At 44.8% G+C, this 25,068-nt stretch overlaps 2 protein-coding genes across 5 annotated transcripts in view; one reads left to right on the forward strand and one right to left on the reverse strand.

Moving 5' to 3' along the window:
• The window catches only part of SIK1 (Protein kinase superfamily protein), a 32,973-nt gene extending 20,140 nt beyond the window's left edge, over window positions 1-12,833 (reverse strand). Inside the window, exons 1-6 of one of the 4 annotated variants that reach the window (XM_078574018.1) lie at window positions 12,267-12,833; window positions 12,003-12,091; window positions 10,218-10,325; window positions 3,059-3,166; window positions 2,788-2,878; window positions 2,396-2,448 (exon numbers count right to left, since the gene is read on the reverse strand). In XM_078574018.1, the coding sequence (XP_078430144.1) occupies window positions 2,396-2,448; window positions 2,788-2,878; window positions 3,059-3,166; window positions 10,218-10,325; window positions 12,003-12,091; window positions 12,267-12,771 (954 nt within the window). In that variant the 5' untranslated portion in view covers window positions 12,772-12,833. The remainder of the gene's footprint in view (window positions 1-2,395; window positions 2,449-2,787; window positions 2,879-3,058; window positions 3,167-10,217; window positions 10,326-12,002; window positions 12,092-12,266) is intronic. The other 3 variants (XM_078574019.1, XM_078574015.1, XM_078574017.1) reach the window with 3 other exon arrangements.
• A 3,779-nt stretch (window positions 12,834-16,612) lies between these two features.
• ABCB27 (transporter associated with antigen processing protein 2) lies at window positions 16,613-25,056 on the forward strand. Its single transcript, XM_078574021.1, has 18 exons — window positions 16,613-16,753; window positions 16,859-16,931; window positions 17,212-17,268; window positions 17,353-17,388; window positions 17,465-17,539; window positions 17,805-17,929; window positions 20,067-20,166; window positions 20,233-20,404; window positions 21,801-21,919; window positions 22,714-22,824; window positions 22,910-23,054; window positions 23,244-23,376; window positions 23,462-23,537; window positions 23,684-23,749; window positions 23,827-23,934; window positions 24,331-24,438; window positions 24,502-24,699; window positions 24,772-25,056. The coding sequence occupies exons 2-18, from the start codon at window positions 16,872-16,874 to the stop codon at window positions 24,964-24,966; spliced, it is 1,884 nt and encodes a 627-aa protein (XP_078430147.1). The 5' UTR covers window positions 16,613-16,753; window positions 16,859-16,871; the 3' UTR covers window positions 24,967-25,056.
• The last annotated feature ends 12 nt before the right edge of the window (window positions 25,057-25,068 follow it).

Below are 25,068 nucleotides of genomic sequence, written 5' to 3' on the forward strand. Positions count from 1 at the left end.
TTTGGCAGTGTGAAACTTTTAATAACACTATTATGCATGCATATTCATCTCACCAGTCACTTTAATTGACAAAAATTCTGATAAGGAATATTGAAAACGAAATAAGATATCACAAGTATACATTTACGATATCCAGTGTTTCAAATCATGAATTCTGACTTTCGATATTAATGTTTTGAGCCACTTCATAAACTGGACTTATGAGTCTCCCAGGTCATTTCTCTGCCTTTCTCGGTCTTCATGTTTTCCTAGGTCTTCCTCGTGGCTTGTCCTGGTTTTTTTCAGTGTCCTCCCAAATATCCTGAATCTCTTCCCAGACCTCAACCCAGTTCTGAACTGGGCTGCACCAAGAAGTTGCAGAATGGACCCAAGCTAATGGTCCCTGCAGGAAAATCTACCTAGGGAAGCTCGGGGCTGGTGACTTGGGTTGTCTCTGCTTTGTGCTACCGTCTTGCACGTAACGAGCAGTCACCCGGCCACCAGCTTAGTGTCTTCCGTGCCACCTTAAATGCAGCAATTGACACCGCTACCTTGAGCAAAGCACCCCACCATTTCATCATGCATGTCAATGACACCTTAAACACCGTAAGTGCATCTTTGATCGGCCTGTTCAGCCTCCATAATACTGGAACCGCCTTCGTGGCCACCATTTAATGGCAATGCATAAATCACCATTCGGGGATAGCGCTGCCATGTTGGAAACGGTCAACCCACACTGGCTTTGGTACACCTGCAGTGTCTCTGTGTTGGTCAGGGTGATCCTGCACATTTCATCAAACAATTAGTTGCACCTCTCTATCAATTGTTCGCCCATGAGGTGCCTGTGCACCTGCACATTTCATCGGACCTCTGCGACGTTTTCCCGTTTCTGCAGTCCAACTGTGTGTCTTGGTATCCCCATGCATTTTTTGTAAAAAATGGAGTGCGCCATCTTTTTACAGACACCCTAACTCGTGCTGATCCCAATCATTTTCTCGAACAAATGATAGACATGGATGTGTTCATGCTTTTTACGTCATTCTTGACTGTCTGCTTAGACCATGCTTCTCTGGCGGTCGCACCATTTTGCTGTGGTGTGTCCTAGGGTGCATTTCAGCAAACATTTCATGCGTGTGGCAAGTTCACAGCCCATGCCCATATCTGCATTATGTTGAACATCTGTCGGGCATGACAACAATGTCTGGCTCTTCTCCGGCCCTCTTTGCCGTAACGGCAGTGGTGGCGTGCCTCCAATTCTCTTCCTCTCTTCTCTCTCTTCCTCTAACCTGCTCTGATATCATGTTGACTTAAGAGAGAGAAGGCAGGGTTACAAGAGGAACCCACACTGGGAGCAAGGAAAGAAACCCAAGTAAAACCAGTAGAATAGCTATTTTCATTCACGTTCATGCATAAAACTTGATAATAAAGTGGGGACTGAGTTTTTTCCCTGTACTGTAGTTTTACAATTAGGCTTCACACATGCCCTACCGACTGCATGGTATTCTGATGCAACACAGTGAGGGGTATGTGCGATGGGGCAAGACCCATCAGTTCAATTAGAGAAGAGTACCGCAAGCATTTATAAGGCACAACCTCCACAATCAAAAGTATCTTTAAGCCTCTCTCACTCAATCCCCTCCACTGAGACCTAGCATCCCTCTCTCTGAGACTCCTCAGGGTCACATCACTTTCGGCAGTGCTATTCTCCCTTGATTCTCTACTTTGCTCCGCTATTTTAAACTTCTCTTCCCTCCTCCACTCCTCTGGCTCACCCTGCCTCTCTATTTCCCTCTTTGGAAAATCCACTATTGACTGGGGGAAAAACAGGAGTAAATTTGTATTTGATATGATACTGGGTTGTTCTTATGCTAAACAAGTCGATGTCCTTCTGTCAGCCCAGCACCATGCTGCCCAAGACCAGTTAAAATTCCGGCTTCCGGACTAAATTCGTCAAGATTCAATTTGGCAGGCAGAATCATCCAGTGAGAATTATTTTCATCTTTAATTGTTACCTATCCATTTCCCTTCCTCTCTCTACATTCCTTCCTTTCTATCGCCTTCTGGATTCACAATTCTGGCATGTGGAGAACATGCTCCAGGGAACATCATTGGCGCGTCTCTTTCATTTCCCCTGCTTAAAGGTCTTAGACTGAATAACATGCCACCTTGCCCAAAAAAATATTTGTTATGATGAATTCCACTGTTATACATTCACAAGAATGCCGAATTATTAGGGATGCACTGGCTAAACGTTAACCAGATGTCTGGAATATCACACTAAACATGATCACAAGTAGAGATAAGAAAGATATGAACTCATCCTTTTCAATAATATAAGATGAACCTCCTGAGATTTAAAACATGGACCATTGCAAGAGTGATTTTAATTAGAAGAGAGATTTCAACTAGGAAATACCGTGTTGCGTTTAGACATTGTCCGCGTAAGTTGAGCAGCCACTCCAAAATCACCTGTTCAACATTGCAATCATAAAAAAATTAAGAACAAACAATAAAGTATCTTCAAATTATATGCAAGAATAAACTATATGACAGTGTGGAAGAAAGAACGTAACAGAAAGGCATATCGTTCCATTGTGTTAGGTTTAGTTATATACAAATGTAAAGAGAGTCAAATGACACTTGTGCCCTTAACAGGAAGAAAGGAGTCAACAGGAAATATGGAAACTGCAATATTTCCTCAATCGCAAAGTACAAGTGTGAGCTCCATGCGCATGTCGTTAACATCATTTATGTAATATTTTCCATCAAAAATTATGCAAAGAAAATGAAACAAAATACAGATTTTACCTAACTTGACCTCTCCTTGCTCAGTGAGTAAAATATTTCCTCCTTTGATGTCCCTGTGAACTTTAAAAATAGAGTGCAAGTATGATAGGCCCTGCAACGTCAAGCTGCGAGTATCAATAAAAAGTTGAAGCTCAGAGCATCGGCAAACATGAGTGCGAATTTTATCAAAATATACAACAACATTGTTACTAAACTCTCAATTGCAGAATTAGCATTAAAGAACGGAAACTGGGAAGAATAATTATTATTCAGCAGGCCGATGCTTTTGCACCTTCAAAGCTTCCCGACAAATATAAGCTATTTGACCCTCATCTAAAGGTTCTTCAGTAATGTTCATGAGGTCAGCGACACTTCCACCACCGCAGTACTCCATTACTATCTGCCCAAAATGAATCAAGGGGGCAATTAAAGTTAAGATTAAGGTAAAAGACTTTTATGATGAAAGATATAACATGCCATTACAAATGCAACCGCCAGGCTATCCAAGAAACAGAGAAAAAAAATAAACTTGAAAGAAAATATATCCAAGTGACAGAAAATATTATCGTTTGTGTAGACCTTAATACAAACGAGATGAAACAATTTAAATCCTCTCATTAATGAATGATATGCCAAAAAAATAGGGAAGGGGTAGACAGAGTGAATAGCGAAGTGGAATGAGCAAAAAATGTCTCACTTAACAAAACAAGAACCTCAATGAGATCAACCGTTTAAGAGATCGTCCGACACCATCTTAGATCTTATGAAATTCAAGGGGTCCAACTGACAGTTTTACTCCAAGTGGATAATGGATCGGGAAAGGTTTTCCAGAGATTATAAGATGTTCCTGGAGGCCTACTAAGGGAACACAAAAGAATGAAGCGGAAACCAATCAGCGGTTTATGAGGCAAGAAGTTACTCATGATGTTGCTTGGGCTTCTACAAAATGCAGCAGACAAAAACAAGCACAGAACCCCCCTCCAGTACTCCAGTCTAGGAATTATTGTGTTCAATCTATAGAAACACCCTCTAAGTCTATCTCCCAGATTTTTTTTGATCTTTTCAGAAGTCCCTGAAAATCTTACACATTTAATTGTCTTCAACATTGCTGCCATAGACTGGAACGTTCCTCAATATATAGAGAAAAATAATTCTGCATGGAGGGTTTGACAATGAATGGTTCTTTTCTTATTCAGAAGTAAAGGAGACCACAGTACCAAGTGAAAGTTGAATTCAATACTTTCTATAATTTAGAGCAACTCAAGGGTTATCAGGGGCTGCAGCATGACATTTACTTACCAAGTTTAAACAAACCAATTATTTTCTATCTGAACAATTCGCGATTTTCTGAGATTTTCATCCAGATATTCCTAAACCATCTATTCTTTCAATGCTCTAGTGCTTGAGTAATATGGGCTCCAGCCGAATGGGGGTGGATGTCTCCTCAGAGGAAACTTTCTGGGATTCTATGCGGGGCAGTACCCAAGGAAGCATGGTTGACCCTTACCTGTGCGCTAGGCAATATGGATGTATAGGAACGAGGTTATAAATGAAAGGATGCGAAATCCAGAATTGAAATAGGCTTCAACCCTCGTAATGGACTATTACAAAGAGATTTTTTTATTTTTTTTTTTGAACTACGAAAAGGGGTGACCACCCGAAAAACTCGGTGGACTCCCCAAAGACATCTCTGGACTATTACAAAGAGATATGTTAGTGAGAGGTCTCTCCTAGTGGGTCATGTTCTATAAGCCCACTAGGCCCTCTATCTTATATCACTCTCATATTCTCCTCTCTCTCTCTCCCCTAGGGTATATATACCCCCTTGTGTACATTCTCCAACTAAGGTATATCATTCTCCTCCTTCCTCCAAATCCTAGCTTGGAGTTCAACATGGTATCAGAGCTGCCTGGTCCTCCTCTCTAGCCCTAAGCCTTTGTGCGGGCCTTCCTCAATCCCTATTTCTCATTCCCAATCTTGGCTCTTGATCGACCTCCCTCCCTTTCTTCCTTCCATTTTTCTGGAGGGGGGGGCCGCCCTGTCTTCATCCGCGCCGCTCGCCAGCAGCGCACCGCCCGCAAACAGCGCGTTCGCGCCGCTCGCCAGCAGCGCGCCGCCCGCAGGCAGCGCATTCGCGCCGCCCGCAAGCAGTGCGCCGCCCGCCGGCAGCGCATTCGCTCCGCCCGCCAGCAGCGCGCTGCCCGCGCGCAGTGCGTCGCCCGCAAGCCGCGCCTTCGCTCCACTCGCCTGCTGTCTGAGGGATCTGCTCCGCCCGTCTTCCGTCATGTCGACTGCCTCCAGCATGGGCAGTGATCCTTCTGCCTCCAACGCCCCGGCTCCGACCCAAACTGACTTCACCGCGGCCGATTTTGCCAAGGAGCTCCCGTCGCCGAAAATTGGCGTCCCCCTACCTCCGGCTCCGGACAATTGCCGCCTCAGTGCTTCGAACTTGATGTCGTGGCTGAAGTTCGTCGAGTACACTCTGCGCGGCCATCTGCTCCAGAAACATCTCACTTGCCAGCCTCTTCCCGTCACGGATCCGCACTTGCCAGCCTCTTCCCGTCACGGATCCGCACTTCCCAGCCTGGAGTGCCGAGCAGTATTTCGTCCACTCGTGGCTCCTGACTCACACTCTCTCCCAAGAGGTCTACGACAAGTTCCTCCACCTGACGACACCTCGGGAGATTTGGGAGCACGCCCGTCGCTACTGCGGGCACGATGCTGATGATTGGAAGATCTTTACTTTGGCCGAGCGGGCAAGTGCACTCCGACATGGCACCATGTCCATCATGGATTAAAGTCTTGCCCACCAAGCCTTGTGGCGCAAGGTGGATTACTACATGCCGGTGGGGGATCCGAATTGCGTCGACCGCCGCCATGCTCTCAAACTTCGTTACATGTCATTCCTCGACAAGCTGAATCCGGAATATGCTGATGTCCGGCGCCGGGCCCTTCACTCCCAGACTCCTCTCCCGGACTTTGATGGTCTGGTTAAGGAGTTGACGGAGGTTGAAAGCAGTCTTCGCCGTCAACGTTCGCTGCTGGATCTGCCTGCCGAGTCTCCCGGCGAGAGTGCTGCTCTCCTGTCCCGCCCTACGGAGCAACCTCCCCTGCTGCCCAAGCCTTCTTCGGGCCCCCGGACACCGGTGGTTTGCTCCTATTGCGGCAAACCGAACCATCTTGAGGCCCGGTGCATCAAGAAATTCTTGGACAGTACCCGGGATCAGGAGCCAGCCCCCTCGTCGTCATCAGCTCCTGCATCGTCTTCTCGCCGGTCCCGCAAAGCCAGAGCTCATCTTGCCCAAGCACCGGCCCCGTCGCCCTCTACCTCCAGCCATCCAGCCATGACTACTGACCAGCTGACTGCCGAGCTTGCCCGTATCAGTGCCCAGCTGGCTGCCCTATAGACCGCGCCTCCTCCGCAGCCTACCGTGGCTCACTTCAGTGACTTCGGTGCGTTCTTCCTCCCCAAGTCAGATCAGTGGTATTGTGGACACTCGGCCCTCCAAGCTCCAGTCGTCTCGGATACCACCTGGGTGCTAGATACCGGGGCCACTGAGCATATGACCCCGTTCAACCACCGGTTCGTGTCCTACGAGCGGCATCTTGGAGGTCGAGCTGTCCACACCGCGGGTGGGGGACGACTTCGCGTGACTGGTATCGGGTCGATCCATGTGGATGGCCTTGGTATCCTTCACAACGTCCTCCATGTTCCGTCCCTTCAGACTTTGCTTATGTCACCGCAGCGCCTCGTCGATGCGGTCCACTGTTCGTTCCACATTCAGCCTGATGGGATCTTTTTGACTGACAAGGTGGGGAAGACTTTGCGAATTAGGCGGTCGGATGGCCTGCTGCTGTTGGACGATGGGGGGCGGTCGGGGACTCCGGTACAGCGGTGCTTGTTGACGATCGAGGACCAGCGTCGGCAGCGGCTTCTACTCACTCACCAGCGGCTCGGGCATCCGTCATTCCATGTTTTGAAAAGACTTTTTCCGACGTTGTGTACTGGCTTGGACCTGTCTTCCGTTGTTTGTGATGCGTGCAAACTGGCGAAACATCGCCGGGCTTCCTTTCCTCCGTCGACTTCTCATAGTGATATTCCCTTATATCGCATTCATAGAGATGTGTGGGGCCCGTCGCGGCAGGCCAGCCTGAAGGGACACCGGTGGTTCTTGATCTTCGTTGATGAGGCCACCCGCTACACGTGGACCTACTTGTTGCCGTCCAAGAGTGCCGTCTCCTCGACTGTCCAAGCCTTCTGCACCATGCTTCGGACTCAGTTTGGCCGGACTATTCAGCGGTTCCGGTCCGACAACGCGCGGGACTATGTCAACCATGAGTTGACCTCTTATTTCACCGCCCATGGGATCCTCCACGAGACGTCTTGCGTGGCGACGCCCGAGCAGAATGGCCTTGCCGAGCGGCGTATTGGGTATGTCACGTCGACTGCCCGCACTCTCCTGCTGGACTATCACGTCCCGTGGACTTATTGGGGGGAAGCCGTCCTGACGAGTACTCATCTTATCAACCGGCTGCCCACCCCGACCCTCCAGTTCAGCCCTCCGATTGACCGGTTGTCGGCTGCCTTTCCCGCCGCGCAGCTTCGCACTCACCTTCTTCCCCGCGTCTTCGGCTGCACGGCATATGTTCACGACACGACGCCCTCCTTGTCGAAGCTGGATGCCCGGGCGCTCAAATGCGTCTTTGTTGGCTACTCTTCGCTCCAGAAAGGGTATAAATGTTTTCATCCCTCCTCCCGTCGTTTTTTCGTCTCCGCCAATGTCACCTTCTCCGAATTTCAACCCTTCTTCTCTCCCTCATCTTCCCCGGCTCCCCCCTTGGAGCCGGATCCGGTACTGGAGCCCGCTGCTCCCTTTCCTCCCACAGTCGTCTCTCCTCATTCCTCATCTATTTCACCCTCCTCTTCTACTCCTCCATCTCCTGCTACCTCCTCGACGCTTCCGGTCGACCTCTCTTCCTCACCCATCGCTCCTACTCCATTATCCTCTTCATCCGACTCTTCGCCTATTGCTTCCGCTCCCTCCCAGTCTGCTGATTTCTTGCCTTCCTCTCCTCCGCCAGCTCCTTCCGAGCCTCCCTCCTCTTCTCCTGATGACGATGACTCGATTGACTTGCCTATCGCTTTGCGTAAAGGGGTCCGCCAGTGCACCCGCACTTCCCTTTACCCCCTATCTCACTATCGCTCCTTCGCCAGGTTGAGTACTCCCTACCGCCTGTTTTTGACCCGCATCGACTCCGTTTTTGTTCCACGCCGCTTAGCCGATGCTATCGCTTGTCCTCATTGGAAAGCGGCGATGGACGAGGAGATGCGCGCCTTGCTCAAAAACCACACGTGGGATGTGGTTCCTCTACCGCCCGGGAAGACGGCTGTCTCGTGCAAGTGGGTTCACACCCCCAAGCACAACGCCGATGGCTCCCTGGAACGCCGCAAGTCACGGCTCGTGGCTCGTGGCTTCACTCAGTCCTATGGGGTTGACTATTTCGAGACGTTCTCTCCGGTCGCGAAGATGGACACCGTCCGCCTCCTCTTGGCGCTGGCCGCTCATCATGGGTGGTTGATCCGCCAGTTCGACGTTAAGAACGCCTTCCTTCATGGTGATCTTACCGAGGAGGTCTACATGCATCATCCTCCGGGCTACCCCCTCGGGCCCCCGGGGACCGTCTGCCGCCTGCGGAAGTCCTTGTATGGACTGAAGCAATCGCCGCGGATGTGGTTCGGCCGCTTCAACTCCGTCATGCGCGCCGAGGGGTACACCCAGAGCAATGGGGAAGCCACTCTCTTCTTCCGTCACGGCCCGGCCGGGGTTGCTATCCTGGTCGTTTATGTGGACGACATCCTGATCACTGGGTCGGACACTGCTGAAGCTTCACGCCTCAGCCACTCCCTTGCTCGCGAGTTCGAGATCAAGGCCCTTGGTCAGCTCCGGTACTTCTTGGGGCTTGAGGTGGCCTACTCGGCTCGCGGTATCTTCATCAGCCAGCAGAAATACACGGTGGACTTGCTGACTTTGACGGGTATGACCGACTGTGCTCCTGTGAAGACTCCCATCGATCCCAATGTCAAGTTGGGCGAAGGGGGTGACTCTCCGCCGGTCAGCACTCATCAATATCAGCAGTTGGTGGGGAAACTCCTCTATTTGACCCACACGCGTCCCGACATCAGCTATGCAGTTAGCCTTCTCAGTCAGTTCATGCATGCTCCCCATGAGATTCATCGCCAGGCAGCTCACCGGGTGCTCGCGTACCTGAAGGGCTGTCCCGGGAAGGGTTTACTCTTCCCCCGGAGCTCAGAGCCGACTGTGAAGGTATATACAGACGCTGACTATGCAGGCTCGATTGTGGACTACCGGTCTACCACCGGCCTGTGTATCTTCGCCTTCGGGGGTCTTGTGAGCTGGAAAAGCAGCAAGCAGGATCGTGTCTCCCGTTCGAGTGCAGAGGCGGAATACCGGGCTCTTGCGGATGGGGCCTCTGAGGCTCAGTGGATTCACGGGGTGCTCCGCGAACTTCGCGTCGAGTACACCCGTCCGATCCACTTCTATTGTGACAACAAGTCGGCTATTGCCTTGGCTCAAAATCCGGGCCAGACGGGCCGAATCAAGCACATGGAGATCAACCGCTACTTCTTCAAGGAGCGGATGGACAAGGGCTTGTTCGACTTGTCTTTTGTGCCGTCCTCCGACCAGGCGGCCGATGTTCTCACGAAGGGATTATCGAATCCTCTCCTTGTTCGTGCTACCTCCAAGCTTGGCATGGACGACATCCATACCTCGCTTGCGGGGGGCTGTTAGTGAGAGGTCTCTCCTAGTGGGTCGTGTTCTATAAGCCCACTAGGCCCTCTATCTTATATCACTCTCATATTCTCCTCTCTCTCTCTCCCCTAGGGTATATATACCCCCTTGTGTACATTCTCCAACTAAGGTATATCATTCTCCTCCTTCCTCCAAATCCTAGCTTGGAGTTCAACAAGATATAAGAGAGAAAGAGAAAGAAGCCCATTCAACAGAAAAGAGACATCTCTGGACTGTGTACTACAAGCAGTGCAAGTCTTGCCTCTTCATGGTTTAAAGGGCCATGACCAGAGGGTGCGGTGGCCCTTTAGGCCTCGTTTACTTTATGATCATATCTATTTATCACATCGGACGTTCACTGATTTTGGGTGATCTTCCTTAATTTTTTTTCATCCACATCAGGAAAATTGTTTTCATCATTACCAATTAATACTGACTAAATGCTGAGTCAACAAACACAATAAGTATCAACAATTTATCGTGAGATAAAACCCTTTAGTGAAAGCCAACAAAATTGCCTTCTGTATCAAATGTTTCCTTATTAAGCCAATAAACAAACCAAAGCTAACCAGAGACTTGAAAAATAACAAAGGAGATACTTAGGCCAGATGAAATCATTTGAAACAGAAGTGTTTGTACCCAGAGGTATTCTTCTCCTTGATAGCTTCCAAGGTAACGGACAACGTTTGGGTGACTACATTGTTGCAACATTTCAATTTCACCTCGAATTTCCTCATAACCTTCTTCCTGGTCACAAATACATATAGTAAGCCTGTGCTCCAACAAGAATATATAAATATGAGAGATGAAATTAATTCGTTTCAACATGTGGCCTCCGTCATGAAGTCATCAAACAACATTTATTGTAGGGTCCATGCGCCCATCAATAATGAACGCAGAGAGCTCGATGAAATAAGAAGACAATGACACCAAACGTTGGGGAAATACCTATTGGAAGTAAGGTATTTTTCAGTGTTTCCAGAAAGATCTATCAAATTAACAGATTTTTTGTTTCATGCTGTGACGATCGCAGTATAACTGAATATTTTGCGATCAAAGAAAAGTCGTTCCTTCTTACAGAACATACGTTTTGATGCAAACTCTTCTCAATTTAGCTCAAATATGAGAACTGAACCCTGCTTAAGATTCCAAAGAATTTTTCAGAATGTATCCCAAGCCTATTCTTATTTTCATACAAATAACATGCCCCTTCCACTGCCAGTCAGGAGTGGCAGCTCTTTTAAAGGTCATCCGTATTCACTCAATAAAATAACATTCTACAAACAAACATAAAAATCCTCCTGGCATGCACAAACATTCTATAGTTTCTTGGATTCATTTATGGGTTCAACGTTCAGCCATTTCATCTTTCAAAAAAAAAAAACGTTCAGCCATTTTCTCAAAATAGTTAAGTCACAAACATCATACGTCACGACTGAAATATGATCATATTTCACGACTGAAGACACCAATAAGAGCTTGATAAAATAACAACTCGATGAGATCAAACTTCAACCAAAAGAACAGACCAAGTCTGAGATCAGGTTTTTCACATCTCGAAGACACCAAACAGCCCAATTTCCCACACGTCGGGAATTGTGTTTCTTTGTTTCAGTCACAACCAAAAAGACGCTCTTTTATTTTTAAAGAAAACCAAAGAAACACCAACTAAAACTCAAAAGCAGCGAGTAGAAATACATTATTAAGCAACATTATTTCTTCTACTAATCCTCCTTGCCGGAAATTTTTAAAGACAGAAAATTATCAAACAAGGCTCTTGAAGAAAGTAGAAAAATAACTGATGATATTAATCAGAATTCAATTGACCAGATAAAGGGTGCTTGTCAGAATTAATTACCGAATCGCATACTCTCAACCATTTTAATTTAAATATTCAGATTCAAACCGCAAGCCACAAAAAGCATGCTTAAGCCAAAGCAAGATATACTATATTTTCACACAGAATCAATCTGTAAGATGAAATGTTAATCCTATAAACCCAATTTTCCAACCTTAATTCATCACTTTCGACAGGAGCATGGAAACAATACATTGCCTTTGAAGACCCGATCCTAATGACCCGATCTTGCAAAAAGTCAATATCCTTACATCTTTTGCGTGAGAGCTTGACCTTTAAGATAGATGATCATTGTTTGTGGGACTTTGGATAATCAATATTTTTTTTGAAGACTTGGATTAATCAAATTTATATTTAAGAAGACTTCCCAGGGGAATTGTTTCGCACACACATTTCCTATGACTCTCACAGAAACAAAACAAAAACAAAACTGTGATGTTATATGCATAAAGTTCTGCCAACACTACTCACACAATAGAATAGCATCAGAGAATAAATTTCTCAAAGCCTACAGAAGGAAAAAGCTGAGAACAAGAAATAATAAGAAATGTGCTAGGAGTACTTGCCCCTTCGGTCAACGAGATAACTTTGATAGCAACTAATTCTGAAGTTTTGATGTCTCTGGCCTTGTATACGGCTCCATACGAGCCTTTCCCTGCCAAAACGAGAAAAAACTCCAAAAAATTAAAAAAGAGAACCATTGCTACGGCCACAATGAAAAAAAAATACGAAAAAATAAAAATTGAACAACTCCAGCCGTCCAGACAAGAACCAAGAACAAAACCCAAATTCCAACGATGGAAAAACACAAATGGGATTCGAAACGGTACCAAGCTCATGCAGCAGTTCGTATTTCGTGGTGGGGTCTTCCCGGGTGATGCTTTCAGCAACCGAGCTCACAGACATCTTCCGCCCCTGTCTCGGGCGATGATCAGGGGCGTGATTCTTCTCGCCCTGTCTCATAATTTCCACCGCCCGGCTCAAAGAGGGATGATTAGAATCGACCCGTCTGACGACTGTCCCGGAATCCCAGTCCGCCGGCCCCGCCTGGCCCGATCGGGGCGTGGATCGACGCAAGAACGTGGCATAGGCTCCGTCGAAGCGCTGTTTCGGGCTCGCGCGAAGGGCTTCGGCGAAGGGCGAGGGGCGATCGCGGTTGACGAGGAGGGAGTCGTCGTCGGCGAAGTCGAAGCCGTCGTCGTCGTCGGGGTCGGCGCCGAATCCGTGGGGGAGGCGCTGGAGGAGAGGGGGGAGCTTGGAGACGTCGTCGTCGTCGTCGTCGTCGTCGGCGGCGGAGGAGGAAGAATTGGGCGGGTTTCTTGGGGAGGAAGCCATCGAGGTCGGAGGAGGGAGGGAAGAGTTGGGAGTGGCCGATGGCCAGTGCTTATGTACTGGGTGGAATCACGCGGGGCTGACTCCTCTTTCTCTCTCTTTCTCTCTCTTTCTCTCTCTTTCTGTGTGTCGCTCTCTCTCTCACACACATTTTTTGTCTCTCTCTGTGCCTCTCTTTCACTCTTCCTCTGCCACTCTCTTCTGTCTCTCTCTCTGACCCTCTCTCTCTGTCCCTCTCTCTCTTCTGTCTCTCTGTGTCCCTCAGTTTCTATCTCTCTCTCTCTTCTGTCTCTCTCTATTACCCTCTCTCTCTCTCTCTCTCTCTCTCTCTCTCTCTCTCTCTCTCTCTCTCTCTCTCTCTCTCTCTCTCTCTCTCTCTCTCTCTCTCTCTCTCTCTCTCTCTCTCTCTCTCTCTCTCTCTCTCTCTCTCTCTCTCTCTCTCTCTCTCTCTCTCTCTCTCTCTCTCTCTCTCTCTCTCTCTCTCTCTCTCTCTCTCTCTCTCTCTCTCTCCCTCTCTATCTTTCTCTCTCTCTCTCTCTGTGTGTTTCTCTCTCTCTCTCCCTCTTTTGTCTCTCTCTCTCTGTGTCCCTCTCATTCTCTCTTCCTCTCTCTCTCTTCTATCTCACCGTGTCCCTCTCTTCTGTCTCTCTCTGTTCCTCTCTCTCCATGTGTCCCTCTCTCTTATGTCTCTCTCTCTGTCCCTCTCTCTTATCTCTTTCTCTCTTTTGTCCCTCCCTATGTCCCTCTCTCCTTTGTCTCTCTCTCTGTCCCTTTCTCTCTTATGTCTCTCTCTCTCTCTTCTGCCCCTATCTCTTATGTCTCTCTCCCTCTTTTGTCCCTATCTCTTATGTCTCTCTCTTATGTCTAGGCATGGGGGATCGGATCGGATTGGATCAGGTCGTTTGAATCTTGATCGAAAGATTCGAACGAACAAATGACAATTCGAACAATCTGTTCGAATCTCTCGATCGAACAGACCCTTTGTTCGTGTTCGATCGAAACTTTCGAACGAACAATTTGGTTCGTTCGTGTTCGATTGCCATTCGTTCGACCTTGTTTGAACAAATTCGAACAAATGGCCAGCAACCGCCAGCAACTGTCTCTCTGGCAGCCAGTGGCTTCCACTGGCAGCCGCTGGCTTCCACTGGCAGCCGCTAGGGGTCATTGGTCGGCGCCCGCTGGTGCCGTTGGCGGTCATTGGCCGGCTGGCGGTCGCTGGCGTCTGCTGGCCGGCCGTCGCTGGCCGGGGCTGGGGGTCGTTGGGCAATGCTGGCGGCCACTAGCCGTAGCTGGCGGCCGCTGGCCTGCGTTGGCGGCCGCTGGGCGCCGTTGGCCGGTGCTCGCCGCTAACGGCCGCTGGCCGGTCGCTGGGCGGTGCTGGCGGCCATTGGGCGCAGCTGGACGGAGCTGGCCGCCGCTGGCGACTGCTGGATTCGAACATTTATTCCGATCCAATTTGAACAACGTGTTCGAATCGGATCGTATTAGAACATTTGATCCGAATAGCCATTTTGTTAGAACAATCCGATCCGGACAGGCACGGATCGTGTTTGTATCGGATCTGAAGTGGACAGATCGGTGTTGGGATTTGTTCGTTCGAATGCCCGATAAAATTCGAACAATCTGTCTGAATTCCCAACCCCTACTTATGTCTCTCTCTTATGTCTCTCTTTGTGTCCCTCTCTCTCTTATGTCTCTCTCTGTGTCCCTCTCTACCTTTAGTCTCTCTCTCTGTCTCTCTCTCTCTCTTATGTCTCTCTGTGTCCCTCTCTTCTGTCTCTCTCTCTCTTATGACTCTATGTCGCTCTCTATCTTATGTCTCTCTCTCTCTGTCCCTCTATCTCAGTCTCTCTTATGTCTCTCTTTATCTGTCCCTCCCTCTCTTGTGTGTCTCTCTCTCTTTTGTGTCTGTCCCTCTCTCTTATGTCTCTCTCTCTCATGTCTCTCTCTGTGTCCCTCTGTCTCACTTCTGTCTCTTTCTCAGACTTTATCTTTCTAGCGTCTCTTCCTGTGACCCCCTCTCTCACTTCTGTGTCTCTCTCATACTCTCTCTTTCTTGTGTGTGTGTCTCTCTCTCACTTATGTCTCTCTCTCGTACTCTCTCTTTCTTGTATATCTCTCCCTTTTTCTGTATCTCTCTATGACTCTCTCTCTCTCTCATATAGCTCTCGTGTCCCTCTCTAACTTCTGTATCTCCTTTTTCTCTCTCTCCTATGTCCATTTCTCATGCTCTCTCTCTCTTGTCTCTCTTTTTGCCCCTCTTTCTCTCTCTATCTTCTGTCTCTCTGTGTCCCTCTCTCTCTTATGTCTCTCTCTCTCTCTCAGCATAGTAATATCCGTTATCAGCATCTCTATATACTTTTAATCGTATTTTATTATTCTATCTACTGCACTAATCTACTACACTTCTTCCACAACCTACATTAACATCATCTATACCTATAATATAATTAATCCATTTCAAGTCTTTTACTTATTTCCTATATCTAGTGCGTACAAAATGAAATAAGTAATATCTTATTTTCTCTCTTTCTATAGTTCTCTCTCGTGTCAATTACTATTCATTATTGTTGAATATTATCTTAAATTATCTAATCCATTAGATACTACTCCCCACCTACTAATTACTTATCTTCTACTGCATTCATCATCTTTATTCCTGTTATTACCCATCCTTAACCATAAAGTCAGTTATTGAATTCATATCTAAAGGCCAGTTCAGGTAGAGACTACCTTGCTTCTAATATACGTTTGAGCGAGTTTTCTATTTTTTATCAGATTAAAACTATAATGACACAAAAATTAAGCACTTAATTTGCCTTCATCAAATATCTGCCCAAATTTTATCATGATATCGGATATCGGTTGTTTTATATCAGATATCAGACAAATATCAAACACCAAACACTACCTCTCTCTGTCTCTTTACGCATATACCTCTCTCTCTATATATATCATTCAAATTACCCGTAATATATAATATCACCACACAAATTGTTTTCTTTTGGGAAATTCTGAAGTCATCAGATTTCAGCTTAACTTTAAATGATTTTGCACTTTAGTATGGACAGATAAAAAATAGATGACCAATTTGGGGGTCTTGAATTTAAGAGCACAAAATAACAAATACGATTAGACATGGATACCTTTCAATAATTTAATAAATTCTAGTCAACCTGAACATTTGAGCGCTAATTCTCGACACATTTACCTTATTTTTGAAATTCAGTGTGTCGTAAATACGAATATACAGAATAATATTTTTAGATTAGTTTACAAACGAATTTCATTATTCATTATATGATGTCCCATGATACCTCCAGAGATATTATTTGATTCACCGTGTTTTGCCCAAACTCTGTATGCAATAACAAATAAAAAGACCATGTACAAACATAACTGGCAATTTATCTAATCTCCCATTTTCCATTTTCTAAAATTCAAACTGTTTTAGAAATATCAAAACTTTTTTATATATCCTCCTCTCTCTAAGATTCACTAGAATTACCTGTAAAAGACAGTGAGCGGTAAACTACAAGTAGACATGGTCGTTCTGTTCTGTTCATTTGAAATGAACACAAAATTCCCACAAAAGAACTGCGCAGGGCCTTGTTCTTTGTTCTGTTCTTTTTCTTTTTAAAAAACGAACAAAATTGGCACAAATTTACACATTGGCACAAAATTAGACTAAAATTCGCACCAAAAGAACAGAACTACCGTGTCTAACTAGGACTGGTGGCCCCCACCATTGCCACGTGGGATGCTGTAGGCCCCGTAAATTTAGCTTATTCTGATTATTAAAAAATAAGAAATAGATAAAATAGCGGCGAACTGCTCTCCGTTATCCACGTGTACAACCGTCTAAAAAATATGAAATAGATAATTCGTGTAGAGCAAGCTGACGAACTTCCGTAATCCGATCTCAAAAGAGGGCGAAATCTCGCGATCTTCGAGTTTTCTGCGATCATTTCCCACTCCGACAGAGGTATTTGTAAGCTTATCTTGTAGTATTTTCGTTCTCTTGATCGTATTGCGACGGAAGAGTTATTTATACACTTTCGCTGGCGATCTTTCTTGCTTTGTTTGACAGGAGTTTGCTGCCGATGGGAAAATTCTCTTCAGAGCGTTGGACTAGGCAGAGGGAGCCTTTGTTGACCCCCGAGGTAAGGCATGAAAATGCGAGATTGAGCCTGTCTTGAGATTTCGTGGTCTGTTGAGCTGATTAACGTCTGAAATGATGTAATTGGCCACTGTTTCATTTTTTTGTTGCTATGTTTGCTTATAAGATTGTTTTTTTTAAATTTTCGTGCTGCTGCCGTAATTTATGGCACATTGTGTCCGCAGGCTTTTTCTGAGAAAGTTTTGTTCATACTTTTTCGTCATGAGCTGGTTTGCTGGAATATTTGCTACTTTTCTGGTGTTCATTGATATATTATTTGCCAGGCAGCTCAGACATCAAATGGCCATCTTTCGGATCTTGAACATGGTGATTCTGTACAGGTGTTTTTTTTTCCCTTTTCCCTAGTACGCAGATGATATTTGATTGGGATCTGGGATTAATTGCAATATTTGATGGAGATGTAGGCTGCTACTGTTGGGCCGGGTAGAGTTCTATCTCTGGTATGGTTGGTTTTTTTTCTTAAAATCTTCAGGTCAGATTTTTCGGCCACGTCTTTGACGTCCTTCTATTTTGTAGGCCAAACCTGAGGCTGCAAAGCTATCTCTGGGGACTATATTTTTGCTAATATCGTCTACGACGAGTATCCTGATTGTGGGTATTCCTTAAATGCAATGACTATTTTATTTAAAGAAGACTTTAAATTAAAAAAAGAACAGTCTCTCATGCTGCTCGAGCCTTTTCATGAACGGTGTAAATTTTATGAATAAAACATTTTCAATTCTCTTTATGATTTGATTGGGGAAGATATTATGGATTAATAAGTCACTCTAAGATCGTAGACCTTTTTCGAGAACTTTCCGTTGTTTGTGATTCAGTGCCATTTATCTGATTCATAAAAAAATTTTCTTTTCTCCAGCCAAGATTTGGTGGGAATATCATTGACATTGTCTCAAGAGACATCAAAACTCCAGAACAACAAAATGAAGCTCTCGCTGCTGTAAACCATACGATATTTCAAATTATATTGATTGTTGTAATTGGGTATGAATTTTCTGACTTCTTCTTTTATGTTTCCTTAAATCAGTGTAAAATTTCTGCATTATTGGAACATGTTCATCGGTCTTCCATCAATAAAAATCTTATTGGGGTTCTTTTTGAAGCCTCGTGCACATCAAATGTTACAAGGAGCATATAATAGTTCCCTTTTGAAGTAGAACATTTACATTTTAAGAGTTAATCCTCAATATTTCAATGTCTAGTTGAATGACTCACCAAGGAAAAGCAAGAACAATGGAGAGAGGAATGAAGCACTAAGGAAAAGCAAGAACAATGGAGAGTACCGGATTGGTACTCCTTCCCTTATGGATAGGGAAAGATCTCCCAGCATCCAGGCCACTGAAGCAGAAACTCATTTCTAAATTGCTTCTGACCCGCCATCTCCTCCTTATTTAGGAGTCAAGATCTGACCAAAGCCCTTTGACCTGCCAGGTCCATGCGTGGTCAAAGCTGTCAGACCACTGTTGTGGTTTTTTGTGTCTTCTTGGCTCGCCTCCTATGATAGGACCTAGGGAGGTTCGAATCGCGGGTCTTATCAGTTTCAGTATAAGCCAAAAGACACATTCACTAGCTGTTCAAGCTGGTTTGAATTCCAGACTATCGAACACACTGGTCGAGCCCTACTCATGTTATTTATTCCCTCTGTTGTGACCCCTTGATTGTAACTTCATTAGTTCTTGATGAAATCACGATGATGTTCACAATGCGATCGCAAGAGGGTAGAAGAGAGGGAAGAGTGGAGGAAGAGAGATGAGTGAGAGACGGCCAACCCCCCCACTTCTTTGAGAATCTGTCATTTTCCTGCCTATGACTCGGTCATTGACTAAACCTTCAGTTGACCGAGTCTTCTGTTGATGGGGACTCTATCTGAATGCCCATTTGGTTCTTACTTGAACCTATCATACCAGCAAGAGGAGAAGGTCCCAAGACTCTATCGGAATGCCCATTTGGTTCTTTGTCATCGGTTCCGCGTGTTCTCTACGTCAGTTGTCATTTGGATTTTGGTTTCTTGAAGAGTTGCCGAAAATATCACTGTCTAGTTTATTTTCATATCAGTTCTTCTTGTTTAATCCCGATTTAGTCAAGGATCATGACTAGAGATCGTATAAACACTTCCCTATAGAGGGGAGCAGGACTCAGGAGGAGTGACACTCTAGGTGAGCCAAGAGGAACCAGGAAGAGTTACGATGATGTCTACAACAAGTCACCCATTGTCTTCCCCATTTTTCTTTGCACTCCACCATTTCAATCCTTTCCGTCTTTCTCTCCATCTTCTTTCTGCTCACCTCACAGAGTTTAAACGCAGTCCTCTGGGCAATCTGGATGCACCGTAATGAAGTGGTGTTCAAAGGAAGAGTTGCCTCATTAGGTTCTGTCTTACACAATGTAGAGGCTCTTCTCTCTCACTGATTTCAGAGGGAGTAAAATGTGGGAAAGGGCCAGTTTGGTCAGCCATGTTTTTATTGGTTATATAATAGTAACAGCTGGTTGATCACCAATCGCAGGTGATCTTCCTCTCTTTTTTTCACAAAAAAACTCAGTTTACTTATTTTTTTATCCAAGTCCCATTTATGCCCATGATCACTCAGGTGAAAGACATAAATTTAATTGGGTTGCTCCACAAGTCATGTCAGACCATGTTCTTAGGCCCCAGCCGATTCTCTTATTTCTCTTCCCCGACCATATTATTCATCTACAGGTCAACAGGAAATGTAGGTTTGCAATCACCGAATGCAAATCACTCCACATTCTTGGCATAATAACTTCATTTCCTGTCGTTCTGTTGCAAACTCATCTAGTCCGCTACCTCATCTATAATACTGTTGGAAGGAACTAGTGTCTCATCTATGATCATGAACTAGTGTCATGATGAATCTGCTAAAATGTCTATTCATGACACCAGTTGATGTGTCGAGTTAGGGTGTCTCGTTTCATTTATAAACCTTGGATAGAGTCTGTTTTAGAGGTATATGGGTTTAAATTAGGAACGAGCTATATTGCTCGTTGTCTTACCCTTCCGCTGCAGAAATTAGGCGCTAACTTTTGTTTTTTCTTTCATAGCTTAGCTTAATCCTGATGATGTACGTATAAAATTTTCAATGCCGAACTTTCGTGTTTCCAGATCAATTTGCACATGTCTGCGGTCATGGTTGTTCAACTCTGCCAGTGAAAGAGTTGTTGCTCGACTTAGGAAAGATTTGTTTCGCCATCTTGTCAACCAGGTAGATTCCCCCCCCGCGGTTTTCCTCTTTATAAATCGATTTATTTACAAATGTATATTTTTCCAGGAAATAGCGTTCTTTGATGTCACACGTACTGGCGAGCTGCTCAGCAGGCTATCGGAGGATACACAAATAATTAAAAATGCTGCGACAACAAACATATCAGAAGCTCTACGTAATATCTCTACAGCTTGCATTGGCCTGGGATTCATGTTTGCGACATCGTGGAAGTTAACTCGTAAGTTATCGTATATTTGACTGAAAAATGGTTTTATCATCTATTCCCTTCCATTTATTTCTTTTTAATTAATAATATGCAGTTACACTCTGCAATGAGAACTCTGCCAAGAGCCCGGGAGCCCTCTTTTACTCTGAAACTCCATGGTCTCTTCGTTATGTCTTTTTGTCAGCCCTTTATTTCTGTTTGGCCCATCCTTACAGAGAAGAGAAGATTAGATTATACTAAAATTAGGAAAGCATGATCAACATTGAGACGATTAAATTGTGGAGAGCAGACTGGAATAAAACTACTCAGCTGATTATATACTGGGTTATTTCCTTCTCTTCTTCTTTGGCGACGTCCACTCTGCCAGCCTCTCTGTCTCATAGTCTTAGCAATATCCATCCCGCCGGATTTCCCTCTGTCTATCCTGCTCATGATATGAACCATGGCGATTAGTATCAAAATCTAGAAAATCATTAAAGTTTCACTCGTTACCTGGGACATCTGCCAGTTGCGATGAATCTAATGGTTTCTCGAACACAATCTCAGTTAATCAACTAGCAAGAAACTGACATCTTAAATAAACCTAGGAAATCTCTTAGAGTCGCATATTGTCGTATTTTAATTATGAGTGGTTTCTGTTGAAATTTGCCCTTGTTAAGCAGCTCTTCCTCCAGCGTTTCCTGTGTCTCCTCTTGTCTCCTCTCGTGAAGCTAGAGTTTAAGAACGGGAAAAAGACAGGATTTTTCACAGTAGCTGGTTTAAATACCAGCTGGTAGGGTTAAATGCATCAACCTTAAGTTATTCTCTCACGTGAGAGAATAAGTAGCTTGCCTCTTTTTGTCCTTCGCGTGGGTCCACTTATAGCACGTGGCCAACGTTCATATATGAAGGGCAGAAAGAAAAATTAAGAACGGCTTGTGAACAGTTTCCTTGCATTTTGTCGCGTTTCTTGTATAGCTTCTGAAAATATTTTGCGAGTTTCCTGGAGAGTCGAAGTCACAGAACTGAGGGAAGAATAAGACACCCGCAGAAGGAGGAAAATCAGTCCTAACATTTCATTAATCGCTAGAACGATTTATACAGGGCTGATTGGTCCAATTCATTATGGGCCAGTAAGCTTGATGATCACGGGGTAAATACAATTGCAATATTGGCCTAAAATTATTTGTCGTAATAGCTTATTTTATTTTGAGAAGTTTAGAAAGACAAGAAAAGTTAAGTTAGATTATATTTATACGGGTGTCAGTCTAATTGACTTAAGACCATTTACTCAAAAGGGGAAAAACGTAAATGTATTTGACTTGGCCTTCACTCATTCATGTCATCTCGTTCTAGTCATCGTAGTTTGGCTGATAAATTATTTTTCTTTTTAGAATTTTGAGCACGATCTTCTTGTTTCATTCAACAGTTTTGGCATTGGTTATTGTACCTGTTGTGTCTGTTGCTGTCCGAAAGTTCGGGCGATATCTTCGCGAACTGTCTCACAAAACTCAAGCTGCTGCAGCAATAGCATCTTCAATCGCTGAGGTTTTTTATATTTTCCCCTTCACTATATTCTTGAGCCAGTATGTTCTTCGGGAGCGATTTGTCAATGGTTTTTCAGGGAGAATTTTCAGTTCGTAGATTCTATGTTCGTGCACCTTAATACTTGGTTGTCCCAAAGAAGCCTTGAAATAAGGGGAACGAAATAAGGGAAACAAAATTTGAAGGCAACATTAACTGTTGAGAAGGCAGAATTTGAAATCGAAAAAATGTCCACGTCAAAAGAGAACATTCTTGGCGGGTATTTTGATTGAAGAGTGTTTATGGATATGTCTCTTTGTAGTTTAGAAAAATATCCATGGACAAAATTAAGAGAAAGCACTCACATACTAGATTTTATGCCTCCAATTTCCTGACTGTCAATGGTTTTTCAGCGAGAATTTTCATTTGTAGATTCTATGTTCGTTCACCTTATTACTTGGTTGTTACTATAAAGCCTTGAAATAAGCGGAATGAAATAAGGGAAACAAAATTTGAAGGCAAGATTAACTGTTTAGAAGGCAGAAGTTGAAAGCGTAAAAATATCGACGTCAAAAGAGTTCATCATGGGCGGTTATTTTGATTGAACCGTGTTTAAGTGTATATTTCTTTGTAGTTTAGAACAATTTCCACGGAAAGAACAAAGAGAAAGCTCTTTTTCATACTTGATTTTATACCTCAAATTTCCTGATTATCGATGCCATTTCTGCATCTAAATCGCACATGATGTACTTTAACCTGTTTAAGACTTTTTTATTACATACTACTCGATAAGAATGAAGTTGTATGCGTGGATCCAGGAATCATTTGGAGCTATACGCACTGTGAGATCCTTTGCTCAAGAGGATTACGAGATTTCACGCTACAGCGAGAAAGTAGATGAGACTCTGAAACTTGGGCTGAGACAAGCGGTGAGTAATTAAATCGCGGCTCTTCCGAAGAAATCTAGTGGCTCTAATTTCTCTAACTCAAAAGATTTGAACTTTTCTGATGCAGAAAGTTGTTGGACTTTTCTTCGGGGGAATGAGCGCAGGGTCGACTTTATCAGTCGTTTTTGTGGTGATATATGGCGCCAATTTAACGATAACTGGGGCAATGACAGCAGGCTCGCTGACATCTTTCATTCTTTACAGCCTCACAGGTTCATTCCCCTTTTTTTGGTATTAAAAATTATTTATTGGTTTATGTTGGATTCAAGCGCTTACCTCCTGTGCTAAAAGTTATAGTTGATAACAGGGGCGCTACTTTTCATCTTTAAGCATGATGTTGTAATTCAACAGTTTATTTTACGATCTGCCCCCAACCAGTTTTTTTCCACAAATTTCTGCAGTCGGCTCATCTGTGTCAGCATTGTCTGGGCTGTATACTACCGTGATGAAAGCAGCTGGTGCGAGTAGAAGAGTGTTTCAGTTACTAGACCGCACATCGTCCATGCCAACAGCAGGAGAAAAATGTCCATCTGGGTCTGCTTTCATTTTATTTATTACTTTCCTATTTGCTTTATTTTTCCTTTTTTTATTTATCATTCCTGCTTCACTGTCGCCACAGACAATTGGAAGGTGATGTCGAACTGGAAGATGTCTGGTTTGCTTATCCTTCCCGACCCACCCACATGATTCTTAAGGTTTTTCCTTGGATTTCAGTTTTTCTTTAAGTCGGATACAAGTTTATCTTCCCATGAAGATTAAACTTGAGTAGAAGAAACTATTAATTCTTTCCGTAAGCTCTTTGCGGAGATGTGTTGATTCTTGTGACGTGTTTTCCTCCCAGGGTATCTCCTTGAAGCTCAGACCCGGATCAAAGGTTGCGCTTGTCGGACCAAGCGGTGGAGGCAAAGTAAGATCAACTTAAAAATCTTTTGTTGCAGATTCCGAACTGAAATCAGTGAAATTCATGAACCGAATTACTCACAGACGACCATAGCGAACTTGATCGAGAGGTTCTACGATCCAAACAAAGGCAAAATCTTGCTGAATGGTGTTCCGTTGGTGGAAATATCGCATCAGTTCCTCCACAAACAGGCAAGTGCCCAATGCATAATTCACATCAGTTCCTGCTCGTTCATTCTTTCGAAAAATTCAGTTCCTGCCCGTTCATTCTTTCGAAAAATTCAATTCCTGCCCGTTTATTCTTTCGAAAAATTCGGTTCCTGCCCGTTCATTCTTTCGAAAAATTCAGTTCCTGCCCGTTCATTCTTTCGAAAAATTCAATTCCTGCCCGTTTATTCTTTCGAAAAATTCGGTTCCTGCCCGTTCATTCTTTCGAAAAATTCAGTTCCTGCCCGTTCATTCTTTCGAAAAATTCAGTTCCTGCCCGTTCATTCTTTCGAAAAATTCAGTTCCTGCCCGTTCCTTCTTTCGAAAAATTCAGTTCCTGCTCGTTCAAGCCTTCGGAAATTGAAATTCCAAGATGTGCAGGTCAGCATAGTGAGCCAGGAGCCCATTCTCTTCAACTGCTCCATCGAAGAAAACATCGCCTATGGGCTGGACGGGAAGGCCAGCGCTTCAGACGTCGAAAACGCAGCCGTAAGAAATTCAAACAACACCCACCAATCCAATCTTCAGAATCCGACATCCTTGATTTTCCAGAAAATGGCGAACGCGCACGAGTTCATCTCCAAATTCCCCGACCAGTACAAGACCCACGTCGGAGAAAGGGGAATTCGTCTTTCCGGAGGGCAGAAACAGAGAATCGCCATAGCCAGAGCTCTGCTGATGAACCCTAGAGTCCTGCTCCTCGACGAAGCGACCAGCGCTCTCGACGCCGAGAGCGAGTTCCTCGTCCAGGCGAGAACATAAAAACCCGATTTTTTTTTCTGAGAATGAACGAAAGATTTCATCTTTGATTGTTCGTTGCAGGACGCGATGGATTCTCTGATGAAGGGAAGAACAGTGCTGGTGATCGCCCACCGGCTTTCTACTGTTCAGAGCGCGAACACGGTGGCGGTGATCTCGGAAGGACAGATCGCCGAGAGCGGCTCCCACGAAGAACTGCTCGAACTGGGGGGGGTGTACACTGCCCTCGTGAGGAGACAGCTCCAGGGCTCCAAATAAAGCTCCGATCTTTAGTTTGCCCCCTTAAAATATTATTCTGCCGAACTCTTTTTTCTTTCGAATATCAAGTTCTTGCAGAGGTTCCTGAAAGTTTCGAGGAGA

Source organism: Wolffia australiana, chromosome 4 (assembly GCF_029677425.1).
Source record: "Wolffia australiana isolate 7733 chromosome 4, ASM2967742v1".
Lineage (NCBI taxonomy): Eukaryota > Viridiplantae > Streptophyta > Magnoliopsida > Alismatales > Araceae > Wolffia > Wolffia australiana.